Consider the following 19970-nt stretch of genomic DNA (forward strand, 5'->3'; position numbering starts at 1 on the left):
ATTTTCTAAGCCACTGAACTGAAGACATCCAATTTTCTTTTGAGAAATTTGAGTTCCCTTACTAAATGCTAGTATTAACTGAGCTTCACCCAAGGATAATTAGAATAATTTGTGTTGGGTAATAAAATGTTAAATCTGATGCACAATTGATCATGCACCCTCTTGTTTACTTACCTACTTGGTAATAAATTACCCTTGATAATAAACATGAGACTATTACTGCAAAACCATGTGCCAAAGAAAAGTTTTATGTTTCATTTCCACGTTTAACCTCAGCCATATGAGCTAAGCATCCATAGCTCTTTTTTTACAATAGAAGAAACTGAGGTTCAGAAAAGTGAGGTAACTTGCTTGTGGTTCCACAGATAGTAAACAGCAAAGCCTTTATTCTAATAGGTAAACACACATGGGGCACCTCTAGCATGGTCAGGGGTGCTCTACACCCTAGGATATGTATCCTTTCACAGTTTTTTTTCTTTTTTTTTTTTGAGACAGAGTCTCACTCTGTTGCCTGGGCTAGAGTGCCATGGCGTCAACCTAGCTCACAGCAACCTCAAACTCCTGGGCTCAAGCAATCCTACTGCCTCAGCCTCCTGAGTAGCTGGGACTACAGGCATGTGCCACCATGCCTGGCTAATTTTTTCTATATATTTTTAGTTTTCCAGCTAATTTCTTTCTATTTTTAGTAGCACTCTTGCTCAGGCTGGTCTCGAACTCCTGACCTCGAGCGATCTTCCCACCTCAGCCTCCCAGAGTGTTAGGATTACAGGAGTGAGCCACTGCACCGGCCTTTTCACACCGTTTTAAAATCAAGGTGCAATTTAGGGTCTAGCTTGAGGCCATCACAACTTCCCTTTTCCATTGTCCTTAAGAAAGCAGCTTGGTGTGCTTAGGATTTGGATTCTGTTCCCTTGTAAGGGCACAGTGTGACTTTTGGCATCGGTCTTAAAATACATTTAACCGAATCCTCCTGGAGCAGAGGCCAGAGCTCTGCAGGAACAGCACAGGGAGCGGGCAGGTGGGATTTGGTCTGCTCCTGACCATGCAGCCTTCCTGGAGGACGAGAACCACAGCGACTCATGAGGGAGCAGGCAGGGCCCGAGGCTGTTGGAAATTGGTGTGATGCTTTCCTACAAATAGGCACCTGTTCCACTCGGAACCCTGCCATGGGGAGGAGGGAGCACCATTTGCTGAAAAGTGCCAGCTTGGTTAAAATATTGTCCAACTCATCAATCAAGGGATACATGTATCCCCATTATTTGAAGAAAGAATGCCAGTAGTAATACATGTTGATACGATCGCTTAAGAATTTTTGGTCTCCGAGCCACCAGAGGATTCCACCCATGACTGCTTCCTAATTAGGTACCCCAAAATTTCAGATTGCAAACGCCATCCACCTCTCTGGTGAGGAGGAATTTCCTGGTGAAGGGCTGAGGTCCCCTTTGCATCTTCCCTACTTGATAGAAGACTCTTGTCAGTTTGTAACTGAGACCCACTGAGTCCCATTTCCTGTTAGTACCCGATCTGGCTCCTCCCTGGCCCTGCTGGTGAGGGAAGCAGGAGGGCAGGGGCAGCAGCCAGAATGGTTTTACTTCCCCTGGGAACTCTGAGTAAGACTCTACTCATTTCATTAATGAGTACACCAAGACAAATTCCACTCTCTTCCACTTTGCCTCATTTTTAAAACAAGCAGTTTCGCCCCACATATCCATTCGGTGCAATGTTATTTTCCTGTCTCAGCCTTCCGCACACTTGCTAAGGCTGGCTCCTCTATGTGGAATGCTGTCTCCCTTCAGTCTCTACTTACTGAACCCAAATGGTCTTTTTTTTTTTTTTTTTTGAGACAGGGTCTTGCTGTGTTGCCCAGGCTGGAGTGCAATGGTATCATCATAGCTCACTGTAGCCTCCAACTCCTGGGCTCAAATGATCCTCTTACCTCAACTTCCAGAGTAGCTGGGACTACAGGCATATGCCACCAAGCCCAGCTAATTTTTTTTCATAGAGATGGGGGTCTCACTATGTTGCCCAGGCTGGTCTTGAACTCCTGGCGTCAAGCAATTCTCCTGCCTTGGCCCCCCCGAAGTGCTGGGATTACAGGTGTGAGCCACAGCGCCTGATCCCAGATGGTCTTTGAAGCCTCAGATTAAAAGCCAACTCCTCCACAGAGCTTTTCTTACTCACCCTTGCTGGAAGAGTTCTCCCTCCCTGGACTCTCACAGTAGCTGGGTTATGTCACTCTCATGGCACACACCATAAACCATCCTAGGCGTGTACGTTTGATCCTAATCTAGCAAAGGCTCCTTTGGGGACTGAAGTCATTCCTCACAGATAGATCCCTGTTAGCTCAGTACACCTAGTTCAGTCCTCTGACGACGACACAATTGGATCTCTGCCACCAACATGTCATCTGTTCACTGGATCCTGCTTGCTCCTACAACTGCTACCCTGGAAGTCTTCTATGACCTTAGACTGAGGGCCAAGTCCAGATATCCTATGCAAACTATGGTAAAAATCGGCCTGGCAACTTCTTCCATTTAGATGAGTGCCATAAACATACTGGGGAAAGAGAGAAGATAAAGATCATAAAAATGTCAACGATGACAAAAACGGGTTTTAAATGTTATGTCTAGAACAAGAACTAATGGTTGATGGTGCAATGCTAAAGAGCATAGGGCAAACTACGGTAATCACTGTTTTGCTCCACCTGTTCCACTGAGGACAATAAATCTCGAAATTAAGAGTGTAGTGTGGCTGGGCGCAGTGGCTCATGCCTGTAATCCCAGTGCTTTGGGAGGCTGAGGCGGGCTGACCATTTGAGGCCAGAAGTTCAAGCTTGCAATGAGCTATGATCACGCCACTGCACTCCACCCTGGGCAACGGGTGACCCTATCTCAAAAAAAAAAAAAAAAAAAAAATTTCACTGCCCCATTTTCCAAAGGAGAAATAAAGTAGATTCTAAAAATTCCAGAGGCCGGGTGCAGTGGCTCACGCCTGTAATTCTAGCACTCTGGGAGGCCGAGGCAGGTGGATCTTTTGAGCTCAGGAGTTCGAGACCAGCCTGAGCAAGAGTGAGACCCCGTCTCTACTAAAAATAGAAAGAAATTATATGGACAGCTAAAAATATATATAGAAAAAATTAGCCGGGCATGGTGGCACATGCCTGTAGTCCCAGCTACTTAGGAGGTTGAGGCAGGAGGATTGCTTGAGCCCAGGAGTTTGAGGTTGCTGTAAGCTAGGCTGATGCCACAGCACTCTAGCCTGGGCAACAGAGTGAGACTCTGTCTCAAAACAAAAACAAAAACAAAACAAATAAAAATTCCACAATGGTGAATTTAATGTAAAGCTCTAGCAAAATTGGGACTATAAATGGTGAACATTTTGATTCCTAAGATCTGGTGATTTCTTTTCAACTCTGATTCAACAAAGAAAATGTCACAGCAAACTAACATCCTTCCCCTTTTTTGGATAGGATTACTAGAGCAGCCAACCAGGGAAATAACAGCAAAACAACAGCTTATAGTTGAAAGAGACAAGTGGGGTGGGTTGAACAGATCACAATCTTAAAGGTAGCAGTTACCACTTACAGTTTATGTTAGATGTGGTTCCAAGGGCTTTATATATACGGTAGAGTTAGTAATCTACTTAATCCTTATAATGACCCTATAACATAGGGAGGGACTAACATTATGCCCACTTGGCAGATGAGAAAACTGAGGCAAGGTTAAAGCAATGTTCCCAAAGATTACACAGTTAGAATTTCAACCCGGGCAATGTGGTCCCCAAGTTGTGCTTCTCCTATTAGGCTACACTGCCCTTCTGTATGAGTAGCCAGGATGCTAAAAACGGGGGAAATGGGAATCCTCCCTTTTCTGTATAGGAATGAGAAAAGTGCAGGAACACATATGGCCTCATTCTGCCCTCTTCCCCACTCAAGCCTCTGAGGGGAGGGAGACTTTGCTGAGATTGGGAAATGCAACTGAGCATATTTTCTTGGTAGGGTAAAAAACATGAGGGAAGAATCTGCCACTGCGAAGGGAGCTTATAGTTTAAGGTAGGTAAATTCCAGAGCTGATATTCAGAATATCTTAATAATTAGTTCATCACCAGACCAACAGTCACAGCAACCATTAGTGTGCTAGTGCCAGTCCTGTTTAGTTTAGGTCAACAGGGTTATTAGCCAGGGTAATTAATTAGCCAGCCGTATCGTGGTATCGGTTTCATCAATCCAGTCTTCTCAGTAAGAGGTGTGCTATTTTCATTTCTACTGGTCTGATTTCTGTGTCTTATTTTTTTAATTTGTTCTGGACTTAGTGGGGAAAGACAGGGAAATAAATATTACCACCAATGCCCCAATAATCCTCTTGCACCTTTTGGAAAATATCCCAAATATTAAATGCAGTTTCAGGTGACATTTTTAAGGTGATACTGACAAACTGGAAGGCACCCACGAGCCAAGATCGAGCCTATACTGGGGACAGTGTGGTATGAAATAGATGGAAGGAAGACAGGCCATTCGTGTCATCCCTCTTGTTGTGGACAAGGACAGACTTGCTGAGTCAACCAGACTGGGGTAGGCTGCGAGGGGCCTGGGCCTGAGACGTGAAACGATCTTTGGCAAAGAAAATGACTGAGCTTTGGGTCCAAAGAGGAGACCTCATTACTCCAGGGTACAAGTCAGCAAACTATGGCCATAGGCCTTCTGTTTTGGAAATAAAGTTTATTAGGATACTTTCATACTCACTCATTTACACATCGTCTCTGGCTGCTTTTGTGTTCTACAATGGCATAGTTGAGTAGTTGCAACAGAGACCATGTGGCCTGCCAAGCCTGAAATACTTTCTATCTGAAAAAATTCTTAGACCTATGGTCTAAACCTAGGACAGTAACAGCCTGGAGGGTGAATGGAGAGGAAGGATAAAGGAGTGTGCTTAGAGCTCGGACCTTTAGTGGGGGCACCTGCAGGAGCAGAGAGGAAAGTATCAGCGTGGAACTACCACTACACCTTATGTGAACTTCCTCATGTGCTAAGAAACAATGCAGCCTTCCAAACAATTATTTACATCTCTTTGGGTAAGTTCCCAGAGGGTGAAGGAAGTGGATTTTTCTCTGTCTTTCAGAATTAGGAACACATAACAATGTAAAACACAAGCACAGGTAATCAAAAATGTTTTAATGATTAATGTTTAGACATTATTTAACAGTGTGGGTATATCCAGATGAGCTAAGCACACTTTGACAGCACACTATCGAATGTTAACAGTTTCTGTATTGAAATACGTAAAGACATCTGCAAATTAGTACCTAGGAATGAAGACATACATTTATAAATATACACATTCTAGGTTTGATAAGGTAAATGTAAACAGATGTCATGACTCCTTTCAAACAGAAAACCCACAAGACTAGTAAGAGAACCAACTGGCTCCCTATAATATGAATGTGCAAAATTAAAGCATGGTAAACTGGTATTTACATAAACATCAAACCAACAATTAGTTTATACATTGTCAATGCCCTTCTAAGATGTGTCATGAGTGGTTCAATGAATGTGTTTTCTCCCCCGACGGAGAAGGTATTCAGAGGCTAAATTCTGACACTTTAAAATGACACACATAATAGTACACATCTGTTTGACCACTGCCTCAAGTGTGAGAGACATGATTTTATGATAAGCAGTCTGTACTCTATTATTTTTAAATAAGAAGTTCTAAACAAATCTTTAGATTCTAAGCAGAAAAAAATTATAGGTACTAGTAGATTTACATGAAACAAGTTATCTCTATCCAATTTCCCAGTTCTCTTATGCTGTAGCTATCTGTTTAATTTTACCTTAAAATTTTTAAGGTCCTTCCCCTCCACTCTTCTTTGTTAATTTTGGTAAACTAGGCACATTTTAAAAGGAAGTTTGTGTCAAAACAGATAGCAGTACAGAAATCAATTCAAATCGGGACCCCAGCAACCAGTGCCCCATTGTTCATCAATGGGACACTGTCAAATGGTAAATATTCAATCTCTCTTGAAAAGTGTACACCTTCTCTCACACTGGTGGAAAGCAAAATGGACTTTTTGTTTTCTGTATAAAAACACTTAGCACTTCAGAAATTAAAAATGGCCTACTCACCCTACACTCTTCCTAAAATCTTGAAGACAAAGAATATATATTTAAGTTTCATCAAGACTGCTTTAGAGCCCTCTCCCCTTTTTTTACATTATTAATAGTGGCACTCAAAATAAAAAAATAAGATCTGTTAAAAAGTTAAACTGACTGTTCCACTAGATTTGAGTCTGCCTGATTCAAAGCCAATATTACAAAACTGAAGGTGCCGTTTCTGATTTCACATCTACAAGTCACTTGAAATTATATGTCACACACTAGTTTCATAAATCACGGTCTTTGATTTTTCTAAACACAGTTATCAACAAATGAATACAAACTTGAAACATACCCTAATTTAAATTAATAAGCTTTGGGCCCTGCTTTTTAAATTTTAAGGCATGTGTGTTTCTCTACCGTAACAACATTGTACAAATTTACATTTACAATCACATGCATGATTTACAGTAAAAAAAGAAAAAAAAAAAAAAGTTTGGATTACAGTGTTTTTAAATTGTGAATCACAATTCAGCACCTATCATGTTATAACTAATAAGGCAACAGCAGTGTTGTATACTACAACAATACTCCCTTTCCACAGTCTAGCGCAGGGGGTCGATGAAAGCCCAGAAATGTTAGAAATCTTAACCTACTTGTATAATCTGTATACATTTTCTAGGGGTTTTGAACTGATGAAAGGGGTCCTACGTGAGTCACACTATTGTAGGCTGGACTAGTTACAGCAGCTGTTAACGAGCATCGGGCACAACTCACATTGTGCTTACAATCAGATGACGTGGTTTGGAGGTTTTCAACTCTGACTTCAATCCTTCCGCGGCTTCCTTGGCTTCACATTGTTTTCCAGGAAAGAAAAGCTGTTGGTGTGTCCATTCGAAGCAGCCACAGACCCATTCTGGTGGTCTTTCAGGTGGTCTTTCCTCCGGGAGGCGCCCTTCCTGTTGTAGGTCTGAAATGTACAAGGGCAGATGACAGCCACGTGACCAAGAGGCAGTGCTCCCTCCGAGGAGCTTTACTGGGAATCGCATTCCTAACATTAGGCTTCATTTCCTTTTATGACCAAATCTTATCAAGAAGCAACTTCTGTGGTCAAGTAACCATAATCAAAATTTTTGCCACTGGTTGCAATCGCTCTTCCACTTTTTTGAGGCTTAGCCTTAGGTAAGTCATCGAATGGCAGGTGGCTGCAGAAATACTATTTAAAACATTGTGTAGAAACTTCAATTTAAACTTTACTCTGCCTTTTTAATACCTGGATGGCAGAGGACAGGGGTTATGCGGCCACATTAGTCTCCAACCCGACAGAAGCTCTCTTGACATTCACATCCCTTGTTCATCTTCAACATTTCCTCTTTGCCTTAGTGACGATTTCAGCCCTCACGTACAAAGTGCTACGCTGCTATAAGCAGTTGGAATAAACTTGGTTCCAGCTTTACTGGGTCCTAGCCTTTCACCTTCCTGGTGTACGTTCCACAGTGCAGTCATAAACTACTAAGCACCGCAGTATGGGACCTCAATGCAAATTCAACACGCCACACGCAAGTGCCTATGGGCACAGGGAAGAGGAGAAGTAGCTAAGCTAGGACTCCTGGCCTCTGCCCTTGCTCCTAATCCCTGTGTCTTCAACCACATCAGCGGGCAGTATGGCTACCAGGCGCTGCCACAAAAGCAGGAGCCCATATCACCCAAGGGTGACAAGCGGCAGGACAATCACAGTGGGTGCAAATTGGTCAGGCTCTACCAGAGATAATCTGCCTTCCGTGGACCTTTCTGTGAGCAGAGACCTTCATCACCACATCACACGCTTGGGAATGAGCTGAATCCCCAAACCTGAGCAGTAAATGTATCAGAAAACTGGATGGAAAAGGCAGGTCCTGTATCTGAGGACTGGGATGGAAATTTCTTGTGAAATTTCATTTAGCACCAACGTTCAGGGTAGCAGGGCTGAGAGAAGCACTACAAGAGCCTGCTGAACAGTTTCACATTTCCCACGTGAACCCCAGGGCTGCCTTGCCCAGGATCCACAACAGATTTCAGTGCCTGCTAGTTAGCCGTAAGCACCCCAGAGGGCAGGGCTGCCCTTGTCACTGTGACTCCGTCAGAGCACAGCGCCGGGCACCCAGCAGGACACCACAGGTCCCTGCTACATGAACAGCGGAGGGCCTTTGCCGGTAAAGGCTCCAAATACCAAGTGCCAGAGAAGGGTGAGATTTACCTGAATGTAGAAGTTTGTGAAGAGGGCAATCAGGGAAATCATGTATCCGATCTGGAAATACAACCAACCAAGAGGGAAGGTACACGGCCAGATGACCCCGCAGGTGGTCTGGATGATTGTCAGCACGAACTGAAGCTACGGGAAGAACGGGGACACCACTGAACAGGGGCAGCGCACAGACGAGGCCCTGCGTCAGATGGACTTTTTACCCAGCCCCCCCCCGTTTCTGAATTAGCACCTACTAACCTCCCTGCAGGGACAGCGGTCATTCCGTAAACACAATGCGTATGCTTCATTTATCCTAAACTCTGTTTGCCTTGTACACATTCTCCCTCTCCCATCCAAGATACTTAAACTCTCTTCTCTAAAATTCAAGGACACACTACAGACAGATACAGGGTTTCTTGCTTTGTATTTAAATTTTTTTTTAAGAGAGGAAGAAAAGGTGAGGGGTGTATGTTTACAGGAAGCCGGTCACCTCACTGCAGGATGTACAGTCTGGCTGGACACTCTCCCTACTGCTTAGTTGTCCATGTACCCTTTTGGTTTGGTGAAAGCTGATGAGTAGATTTAAACTATTACTGGCAAACAATGTGAAGTCCCTAGAGTGTTTCTGATGAGTAAAACTTCGAAAAGCACGTGACCTATTTAACCAAAGTGTTTGTTCCCTAGTAATATTCTGAAATTAAAAAAAAAATTCCTAAGACAGAATTCTGTCTTAGGAATCAATGGCTTCCAAGAAAAGAAAGGGAAGAGAAGAGAAGAGAAAGAAGTAAAGAAAGGAAGGAAGAAAGGAAAGAAGGAAAGAAGAAAAACTTGTGAACTGCTTGGAGAAACAGTGAAAAGGTGTTAAAATAAGGTGTGGCTACCGGAGATTTGCATCTTCAGGAAGAGCAACAACAGAGGGCTGGGTTCTGCCCATTCTCTTTCTGGCAGCCCCAATGGTTTCTACAGAGTATTTCTTCTTCTTCTTTTTTTCTTTTTCTGTATATTTTTTGTTCTCCAGCTAGTTTCTTTCTATTTTTAGTAGAGATGGGGTCTCGCTCTTGCTCAGGCTGGTCTCAAACTCCTGAGCTCAAATGATCTGCCCACCTCAGCCTCCCAGAGTGCTAGGATTGATTACAGGCGTGAGCCACCGCGCCTGGCCCTTTTTTTCTTTTTAAGAGTCGGGTCTCACCATCTGTTTCCCAGGCTGGGCCTGAACTCTTGGGCTCAAGCCATCCTCCTGCCTCAGCCTCCCGAGTAGCTGGGACTACAGGTCTGAGCCACCACACCCAGCTTTTATGTTTTTCTTTTTTAAAATTAGTACTCTAGGTTGAGAAGTAACTAGGAGTGGTGCTTAAAATAAATCCTGACAAACTGGTCATCTTCTACCTCAAAGTACAGAGCCCAACAGGAGACCAACTTCTCCAGTCTGTTCCTTTAAATTCTGCTTCTGCCTGAGCCACAACCGTGTGGTATAAATCGATCTCTGCACCATTTCTCAAGTATAAATAGCAAGGAGGTTAAGGAACAATTTTCCTTCTTCACAGGTGGGTGAGAAAAAATTAACAAGGCCTGTACAGCAGCTGGCAGAGAGGTGATAATGAAATGTCCAACACGTAAGTAGCTCAGAAGATTTTCTCAGATCTTTTCTTTTCAGATTGTTATTTTTAAATATTGAAAATGTACAATTCACACGGAGGGATCTGAATCACCTTGGTTTGTTTAGAAAACCATGTTGACAAGGCCAGGGCTAAGGGTTTAACGTCTACACCCCTCCATCAGCTAGTTTTGGCCTATTGCCTCAGTGTCTTCATCTATAAACCGGGGACAATATCATGAGATCAGGATACTTGAATAATCCACATAAAACTGCTCACTTAGCATGAGTGCCTGACACGTGGTAAACACTTAATAAATGTCAGTATTTAACATGAGCACCACTAGTTTAATAACTACTTAATGAAAGAATTCATGAGGGAAGAGGAACCGGGGTCTACAATACACTGACAACTGGGGAAGGCTTAAGAAAGGATGGTAAGAAATAATGATTAGGTGCACAGTGGTCTGGCCCTGGCACAGTGACCTGTGGTAGGAGGCTGTCATTTGAAGCAGAGCAGGTGTCACTGTCGCCAACAGGTGCTCCACCACACAAAGCCTGGGGGGTCACCCACACCTGCCTGGGCAAGTATTCTCGCTGCCTAACAAGCTACAAGTGCCCCAGACACCCACTACTCCACAGCCCCTGCTGAAACTACTGGGACACAGATAAGCAGTGTCCACCATGGATTATGGACTCTAATGACGACACCTGTGTATATACATACACACACGCATATGTGCTTACGTGCACAAACTAAGAACAAAGAGCTGAACCTGAGGTCAGGAAATTAGATTCTAGTACACTCTCTACAATTCAACTTAGCTACGTATGCTCCTGGGCACAGTTTCACCATCAATTAAAAAGAAGAAAATTCCCCATTCTTCCTAGTGCAAAGAGTGTAACGGGATCAAATGAGAAAGGGTGGGAAAGGGACATCTTAGATGCTATTAAATGACAACAAAGCCAGGAAGAGGTCTGTGTCCGCCAGGGAGCAAGTCCCAGGGAAAGAGGCTGAGTCACTCACCAGCTGTCCCTGAGTGATGTACTTCTTCCACCACAGGTACGGACGCATGGAAGGGACTGAGGACAGACCGTAGTACGAGTACATGAGCACGTGGATGAAGCTGTTAAGTGTGGCACCGAAATAGGCTGCAGAACAGAGGAGATTTGGAAAAGAGGATGCGTCAGTGTTTTACACATAACAGGTGGCAGAAAATATCCTAGATTCTTTTTGAATCAGAAGAAAGAGATGCTTTCCAACAGGAGCCGGCAAACACTACAGCAGCAAGCACTGCACGGACATGTAATGAGGATTCAACTCCCACTTGGGCAGGCGGCCACCAGGATGCTTCGAGCCCAGGGGTCAGCTGTGGCTGGCAGGTGGGCATCTGACACAGGAGCCCTGACACCACCTGCCCTGTGTCGGCACCTGTGGGCTTTGCTGCCAGACCCCTGTCAACTCCCAGGGGCAGCTGATTTTCTTTATACGCACAACTATCTCAGACATGCTGCTCTGAGGGCTGGAGGACGACAGCTGGCAGGCAACACGCTCAAAGCTGGCTGTTCCTACACATCTGCTGAGATTTGGAGAGGCCTCTGAAGTCACCTTCTAATTCCCCAGACTGCAGTGCTGAGGTCAAATATTTTTATTAATAATAGAGTCCAGAGTCCAGTTCCTTAGGGATAAAAGATCCATTTTAGCACATGATTTTTTTTTTTTTTTTTTTAAGATCCTCTGTCTTCCTCCCTGACAGTCAGTAACCAAACACAGCTCTCTGGCTTTTCCCTGTGCAGTCAGAGTGTCAGAGTTACACAAGGCTGGGATCAGGGAAGTTTCTACTCCTGGCTATGACAGTAACTGGCCATGTGACTTTGGGCAAGTCATGTCCATTCTCTGATTCAGTTTCTCATGGGCCAGGTGGGGCTAAAGTCAGTCATCCTGCAATTTCCTTGAGAACTCAAAGCACCCTTCAAGTGCAAGGAGAGGCTGTTTCTATTAGAAGGTTAGGTTGGCTAATCCACAGTCATGAGCTGTGACGGAGGGAGGAAGGGACGGAGCACAGAGGCCCGAGCTCTGCCAACACTTCTGGGGCCTTGGTTTCCTCTAAAAACCCAAAGGAGCTGTATTTAGAAAGTTTCTTCCTAGTTCTAGAATTCCATGACCCTGTGAATCTTGGTGGGCTGAGGTACTCAAGGGCAGGTAGTGCTATCACAGGGGAAAAACATCTATGAATAGACTCAAATGAATAGACTCACATCTTTCAATGTCAGGATGATAGGAGTTTTGATCGAGACATTTGTTAAAACTCCCAAGCTGAACCTGAAGGTGACAACTTAATCTCCAAAATTATAAGAGGCTTTAGACCACAAGTTTTGGTGCTTTGTCCTAGAAGACACTCTGATAACCATGGTTCATGGAACGAGAGGGTCATTAGAACATGCAGAGAGAGCTCCTAATGCAAGACTCAGTGAAAGCTTTCAGTCAGCCTCGTCCCCTGGCACTCAGTTGATGGTGCCTTTCCATCTCAGGGCCTGCCCCCGTCAGGCAAACACCTTCTACATCATAGAGAAATGAGGATTAGACAGAACCTGAAACAGCTGCCCTCTGTGTCAGAGAACACTGTCCCCATTTCTGTCTTTCTTTCTTTTTTCCTTCCCAGACCCTGGGCATAAAGCAAGACCTATTTTTTGATATGTCCCTGCTGGTATCTCCCTCATCTTGCCCAATCAGCACAGAATGTTTACTTAACCAGAAAAAGGTTTTGTGTATATAGGCCACACAAACTATCATTAAAATCAACTTGGACACAAAGCTCAAAAGCCTGACCTAGAAATCTACAGAAAAAGCACCTTTTTTGAAAGCCTCAGTTTCAACTCAGCCTCCCTGTTCACACCTGTGCCCAAAGACCCCCTCCTCTCTCTGATACTTACAGTGGCCACAGGGGACCCAGTTCATCACAAACCACCAGATGTTCAGCATGGAGGCGTGGTGGTAGACGTGCAGGACCGTGATCTGGTGGTTGTTCTTACGCAGGATGAAGAAGAAGGTGTCCATAAATTCTATCAGTTTGGAGAAGTAGTACCACCAGAGGACACGGATAATCTAAGAGGAAGGGGTCAAAGAGTTAAGGCTTATCCTCAATGCTGCTCTGGAGTATCTCCTCTGGCATGTTTTGCTAACATTCCAGAATCCAATGTCAACTTGGAGAAGCCCAAGTGCCCCACTGGCTCTGAATGTCAGGAGCTCTGGTCACTCTCTGGTTGCCTCTAACCTGAGAATGTGACTGGGGTGGGACAGGGGGATGGGTTTGAAATGACAACGGGGAAAGTTTTAAATGGGCCCCTGACATCCTTCAAGATTCTAACAAAAAAGACTCCAACAAAAACAGAAGCTTCAAGATTCCAAACTTTGCAGACTGCCTATTCCCAAAGGCCACCTGAAAAATGCTTTTGATTTCAGGGGCTGACGTGGGGCAGCTGACCTGACATGAGGCACAGAAGGAATGAGAACCTGCAGTGTGAGGTCCCTGCTCAGTTAAGTATGTCAAACAGGTGCTCTAAGGAAATGACTGCCCACGCTGAGTTTCCATCGTCAGCTTTTGATGTAAAAAAAATAAAAATAAAAAAATAAAAAATAAAAAAAATCTCAAGAGTGGAAGTTGGATTCTATCTTTAACACTACTCAGATTGCACTTGGAAGAACGATTTTAAAAATTTAAGACAGTACCCTTATGATCCCATTTATGTAAATATAACATAAATATTGACAAATGCATTGCATTTTTCCCTGTCAATTGTTAACAGGTGTTATTTATGCAGAGAGGGATGCTTTAGTTTTCATTTTATAACCTTTTATGGTGTTCCAGTTTTCATGCCATGTATACATATTATCTTTTTATTCTTTTTAAAATGTCAATAGGAATTACCTTGGGCAATGAGGTTATGGGCCATTTTGTCTTTTGCACAATTTCTTTATGTAAAAAATCAACACCTATAATAAACAAATAAATAGATGTTTTAAAAAAGAGACTGTACCTTCATATCTGATTCTCCTGCGGAGCGTGTGCCCTGACAGAAGAAGTTGTATTTGCCTTCCCGTACTCCTGTTACCAACTAGAAAAGAGAAAAAAGCCAGTTACCAGCGATATCAGAACCACGTAAAGGCCTATTCAATTAGATGTCATTAGTTGCAGAATCCGTGAAAATTTTGCTCTGAGAAAAAAACTAGGGAAGTGTGAGCAAAGGGAAAGTTTAATGACTTGAGCCTCCATTTCATGAGGGGTGGGCACTGCGACAGATTAAGTGGTGGGCCTCAGAGTCACTCTCAGGCTGCTGCCTTTGGAGACCCTCCTTTATCGCGCTGCCTCTCTGCAGAATCCTCAGCCCATCACCTCTGGGTCCTGTGTGCCCAGACCCATCCAATCACAGGTTCCCTGTCCCGCCCCCAGCAGTCTCAGGCCACTGTCCCTAAGCCAGCACTCCTCAAACTTGAGTCTGCAGCATCTGAATCACCTGAAGGGCACGTTATCAACACGGATTGCAGGCGGGTGTTTCTGCCACAGGAGGCCTGGGGACCATACTTGGAGAACCGCTGCTGTAGGCCTAGGGATATTTAGTCCAACTTCACCTTCTTCATTATTTCCCGCTGCTGTACCATCCTCTGGATCCATGAGTCAGACTTCAGCAGACCAGAAATCATGCCCATGCCCCAGAATTCACCTGCAGCACAGCAGGCACTGTGGTGTCACAGAGAGGACCCCAGAACTGGGCTGCAAGCTCTGTTACAGCCCTCCAGTTATCACCCGTTGTCACTGGAGGGACCTCAGTTTCCTCACTGACACACAATGAGAACCAATGGCCTAGATGAGACCTGAGGACCCACCCACTCTAACAGTCCAGACAGAAAGTTTACTGTGACCACCCGAGCATCTCCACGTTGCCCGTTCCAGACACCCACCTACAAGATGCCGTTGTCTATGTAAACTGTGGTTCATCGCTCCTCTTCAGCTTCCTTCTGGGCCTACGGCCACCTCAAGTTTTCCTGGTGACCAAGTGGTGCCAGCTGGGGAGGAATCTGAGGTGACCTGCCTTCTGCCTGATCTCATCCCGGTACCCAGAACAAGGAACTAGCCACTGGTTGTCAAAGTGTGTTCCCCAGTCCAGCAGCAGCATCACACAGGAACTTTTTTTTTTTTTTTTTTTTTGAGGCAGGGTCTTGCTCTGTCGCCCCTGTTAGAGCACAGTGGTGTCACCATAACTCACTGCAACCTCAAACTCCTGGGCTCAACCGATCCTCCTGCCTCATCCTTCCTGAGTGCTAGGATTACAGGCATGAGCCCATGAGCGGTTGCATACAGGAACTTTTAAGAAATGTACATTCTTGGCCAGGCATGGTGGCTCACGCCTATAATCCTAGCAGTCTGGGAGGCCAAGGAGGGAGGATCGCTCGAGGTCAGGAGTTTGAGACCAGCCTGAGTAACAGCGAGACCCCGTCTCTACTAAAAATAGAAAGAAATCAGCCAAACAACTAAAAATAGAAAAAATTAGCCAGGCATGGTGATGCATGCCTCTAGTCCTAGCAACTTGGGAGGCTGAGGCAGAAGGAACCCTTAAGTCCAGGAGTTGGAGGTTACTGTGAACTAGGCTAATGCCATCATGGCACTCTAGCCTAGGCAACAGAGCGAGACTCTGTCTCCAAAAAAAAAAAAAAAAAAGGAAATGGGAAATGCACATTCTTGAGTGAAGCAATCCTACACCTTCAGAATCTCAAATTCTGGGATTGAATCATCATCAAGATGGGACCCCAGAGTCCTGGATCTCAGACCCCTCTGAGAATCTAATGCTGTGGTTTTCAAAGTGTGATCCCCAATCAGCAGCATCACCACCACCCAGGAACTTGTTAGAAATACACAATCCTAGGCCCCAGTTCAGACGTGCTGAATCAGAAATTTCTGGGTATGAAGCCCAGCCCTGTTTTAACTGCCCTGAGGTAGTTAAAGTTTGAAAATCATTAGCTTAAAGCTGTGGTTCCCATTTTAGCTGCATAACAGAATCACCTGAGGAGTTTTTAAAAATTGCTAATGCCTGGCCTCACCCCAGACCATTCATTAAACCAGAATCTCAAAGGGCCCTGTTACAAAGCTCAAGGTAATTTCAATTTGCAACTAGGATTGGGAACCACGGGCTTTGCGCTACTGAACTTCAAAGAAATGGTTCACCTACCGGTAGCATTTTGGGAAAGATGTAACAGAACCCAGGACTCAGGAAACTCCTGGCTATACCCTCTCACTATCCTTGAACACAAGAGTTTAACCTGGCGAGCAACACAGATTCTCTCCAGGGAGCAGCAGGTGATTACAAGAGTGTGAAGACATACTGTGCTATTTCCACCCAGTCTGACCTCAGAAATTTAATGCCAAAAGTGGGTGTAGCTGCTGCACTCACACTGAGCATCCTGCACACTATCTTTCTTCTGTTAACTTCCTTTTTGCTGTTTTCCTTCTGCTTTGTCACCTTCTACACATAAAAAAGCATTAAGAGTTAACAGTTTTCATGGCCAACAACAGCACAGGGATTTAAATGTTGCTGGGTTGAGTGGAGAAGCATCATTTTATGATGAAAAAGAGCCACAGATTAGGAGGAAGACGTGAGTGCCAGGCCTGGCACCTGAGGTGAGCCAGCTAATTCCCCTGGGCCTTCATTGTTTTTTACTGTAAAAAGATGAGGTTGGACTAAATTACCTCTAAAGGGTCTGTTCCAATTTTCTATAATTTCTATGTTAAAACTTTAAGAACAGACCACGCATAAACTGTTCTGTATTATCTTTGAAAGACCAGCACCCACACGGTAATTTATTAGAAGGGTATTATCTTTTTGGTCTTATACTGCTCTCTGAAGTCATGGCCAGTCAGGTAGGTCACATGCAGACCTATCAGAAGTTCTCAGAATCAAGATACAAAGCCTGAGGCCGAAGTGGGGCAGAGGAGTGGGGAGGCTAGTGTGTACGTGCCCAGGAGACCTGGGCGTGGACCTGGGGTGGAGAGAGGGAAGGGCCATCTTAGTACAGTGTTCTTCACTGCCCGCCCTTCCACCCCACAAGGGAATTGATGAACTATTTCCTATGGTTTGAAGGTACAGAAAGGGAACTGATGCTTTACGAAACCTTCATGGGTTTAACGCAAATGAGAAAAGTAAGGACGACAGGGTAAGGTTTTCATGAAAATAAATTTGCACAATTTAAATGATTTATTTAAAACAACGACAGCTTTACTTGGCAAAATGAAACATTTATTACCATATGATTGTCTTTGTTAGATATACTTCTGGAAAATTTACCATTTTATGAATCTTAAATCTAGGACCTACCATCACTTTTCTCCATCTATTGTTTTGTTTTATGGTGTCCGGATACATCCTGGGTTGGTTTTGCTCCTGCTGATTTTAAAATAGGGTGGCTGGTATGTGTGTGTGTGCAGAAGACTGCATTCATGAATGTCTACCTTTGGCAGGGGTGGGGAAAAATCAAAGGAACTCTGGGGAAGAGGAGGACAAATCCTCCCTTGTAATTTTTGTAGGCACCTCAATCCCAAGGATCAGCACAGATTGAGGGGGTCTTGTTAACTCAGTAGAAGGGGCTCTGCCACACGTTTTCTTTCATCTTTAATAAGGAATCCAGGTAGAACTGCCTTGACTCTTTCTTTCTTTCTTTTTTTTTTTTTTTTTTTTGAGACAGAGGCTCGCTCTGTTGCCTGGGCTAGAGTGCCGTGGCATTAGCCTAGCTCACAGCAACCTCAAACTCCGCGGCTCAAGCGATTCTCCTGCCTCAGCCTCCCAAGTAGCTGGGATTACAAGTGTGAGCCATCATGCCCGGCTAATTTTCCTATTTTTAGTAGAGACCGAGTCTCCCTCTTGCTCAAATTGCTCTCAAACTCCTGACCTCAAGGGATCCTCCCCCGCCTCGGCCTCAAGAGTGCTAGGATTACAGGAGTGAGCCACCCACCCGGCCAGCCTTGCTTGACTCTTTAAGCCAGTTAACCTAAATTCCATTTGTCTTCCCCCTTGCCCCATAAATGGGAAAAAATTACTGTATAAAACAGCCAGTGTCTTTGGAGGTTAAAGAACTCAAACCTGGGCACTTGTGGCAAACTACTTTCACTACCAAAGCATAAACTAGGCACATACATGGGAAGCTGCACATTTGGTGGCCTGTACTTAACCTGAGCTCATCACTCCTTTCCACCGTAGCGGCTCCCTGCAGGAGCTCCTCCAAGCTTCACTGCAAACACTCCCTCTACTGCTTCTGCCATGTATTGCTTCTACTGGGGCCACGGTGCCTCTCAAACCACTGAATTCCTTGTTTAAACCCTTCAGTGATTCATCACTGCCTTCAGAAAGAAACCCTAAATCCCAGGTGCAGTGTCTACAATGTTCCCCCAGTTTATCTTTCACTTTTCCCTTACCTATGATCAAACTAGACCTCTTCCCACCCTCCAAACGTGCCTTTCCTTAACCACTACAGAGCAGCCACGGGGAAAGAGCATGGGTTTGGGCAGTAGCTCATTAAATCCCAGCTTCCCCACATTTAGCTAGGTGACCCGGGGCGAGGTATTTCAACCTCTTTCAGTTTCAGTGTCCTCACTCCTCAAATGGGATAAATATAATGTGCTCACCACGAAGGGTGCAATGCCTGTCTCACCCAACATGGTACGCAGGGTAAGTATAACAACTGTGGGCAGTTAGCATTATTTTGTTCTTTTCAACTGGAATGATCTCCATACCCATGTATCCCCATCTCTAGCTCTCAAAATTCAGTTAAAATTCTATTTTCTTCATGATTCCTCTCTCAAGCACTGCAGCCTGAAGTCCCTTCTCCTTCCCCTGAGCTCACCCGCCATGAGTTGTAGTTATTTGCTCATACGCTTGCACCCTTTAAGCACTTTGTTAATGGGTCCGCTCTGTGCTCCTCCGCCAGCTTTCAAAGGATGGTGTCTGGGGATCCCGTGTAGACAGAAGCCAGCACAGCGACTGGTACACAAGAGGTGCTGAGCAAATATTTGCTGAACTAATGACAAAGAGTTCAAGCTACTGCATTTTTTTCTTCCAAATTCTAGGCCTAATGCTTCATTTGCAGCAAGAAAAAGTAAAGAGAGCTTCATTTCATTTCAGCTTTATAAATGGAGAAATTAAAATGTCAGAAAGTATTTTAATGTGCCTTGAATTTGATGATATTCACCTGAATTCTGTTCAAGGATGAAAACTCTTCATCATCAAACTTCACACTGGGGATATGGAAATTCTCTAATATTCCTGGCTCCGGAAGGTAGAGAGTAACTTCACACACGAAGACCAAGGGCCTGAGTTAAAGCTTATTCTTCTAAGACCCTCACCAAACCTCCACAAAATGGGCCAGTATTGGAGGGCGGCTCCTTCCATCCCCAACAGAGGACAATAGTGAGCCCACAGGTAGTGGACCCCAGAGACTCCCAGAGCAAAGGGCTGACCTTCCCTCCATCGTACAAACAGCACATCAGAGGAGACAATGCTCTAGGCAAAGTTACATCAGCCGCCCTTCCTTTCACGGCTCAGGCCTGGCTTCTTTCCAAAGAGCTGCTTTGGTTAGTTCCCCGGAAATTCATCAAGCAGGGTGTAAGCAGACACTGCAAGGTCAGAGGGCCCAGGAGGTGAGACAAGGTGAGGCATGGACTAAGGAAGGTGTCTACCTTGGGCTTCTGTGCATTGGTTCAAAAGGGGCAAGACTGTACTACAATGAAAAAGCAGGCCACGACGAACAGCCTGCCCCTACCTACACAGTCTCCATACCACCACCGACTCCAGGAACCACCAAGGGAGCATTACTGCTTGCCGAGGCCTCTTCCAAGTAACGAAGATACAGATGGTACCACTGCAAAACCATATGTGCTTTTTCCTTCCTTAGAGTAAAGCAAACCTTAATTAAGCAAGGACCATGTGAAGAGCTATAATTAAAACCTAGCTAGAAGCGTTTTTCTCTCCTTCTGAGACAAATTCAATAACCAATGGTGGTTTCATGCATCTTTTCC

The 19970-nt window shown here is 44.7% G+C and overlaps 1 protein-coding gene across 1 annotated transcript in view; it reads right to left on the reverse strand.

Moving 5' to 3' along the window:
* Positions 1-5155: 5155 nt before the first annotated feature.
* ELOVL5 (ELOVL fatty acid elongase 5) overlaps positions 5156-19970 on the reverse strand; it is a 78465-nt gene continuing 63650 nt past the window's right edge. Inside the window, exons 4-8 of the mRNA XM_045543758.1 lie at positions 13948-14025; positions 12844-13015; positions 10937-11061; positions 8328-8462; positions 5156-7061 (exon numbers count right to left, since the gene is read on the reverse strand). Coding sequence (XP_045399714.1) covers positions 6918-7061; positions 8328-8462; positions 10937-11061; positions 12844-13015; positions 13948-14025 — 654 coding nt within the window. The 3' untranslated portion in view covers positions 5156-6917. The remainder of the gene's footprint in view (positions 7062-8327; positions 8463-10936; positions 11062-12843; positions 13016-13947; positions 14026-19970) is intronic.

The sequence above is a fragment of the Lemur catta genome, chromosome 2 (genome assembly GCF_020740605.2).
Source record: "Lemur catta isolate mLemCat1 chromosome 2, mLemCat1.pri, whole genome shotgun sequence".
Classification (NCBI taxonomy): Eukaryota; Metazoa; Chordata; class Mammalia; order Primates; family Lemuridae; genus Lemur; species Lemur catta.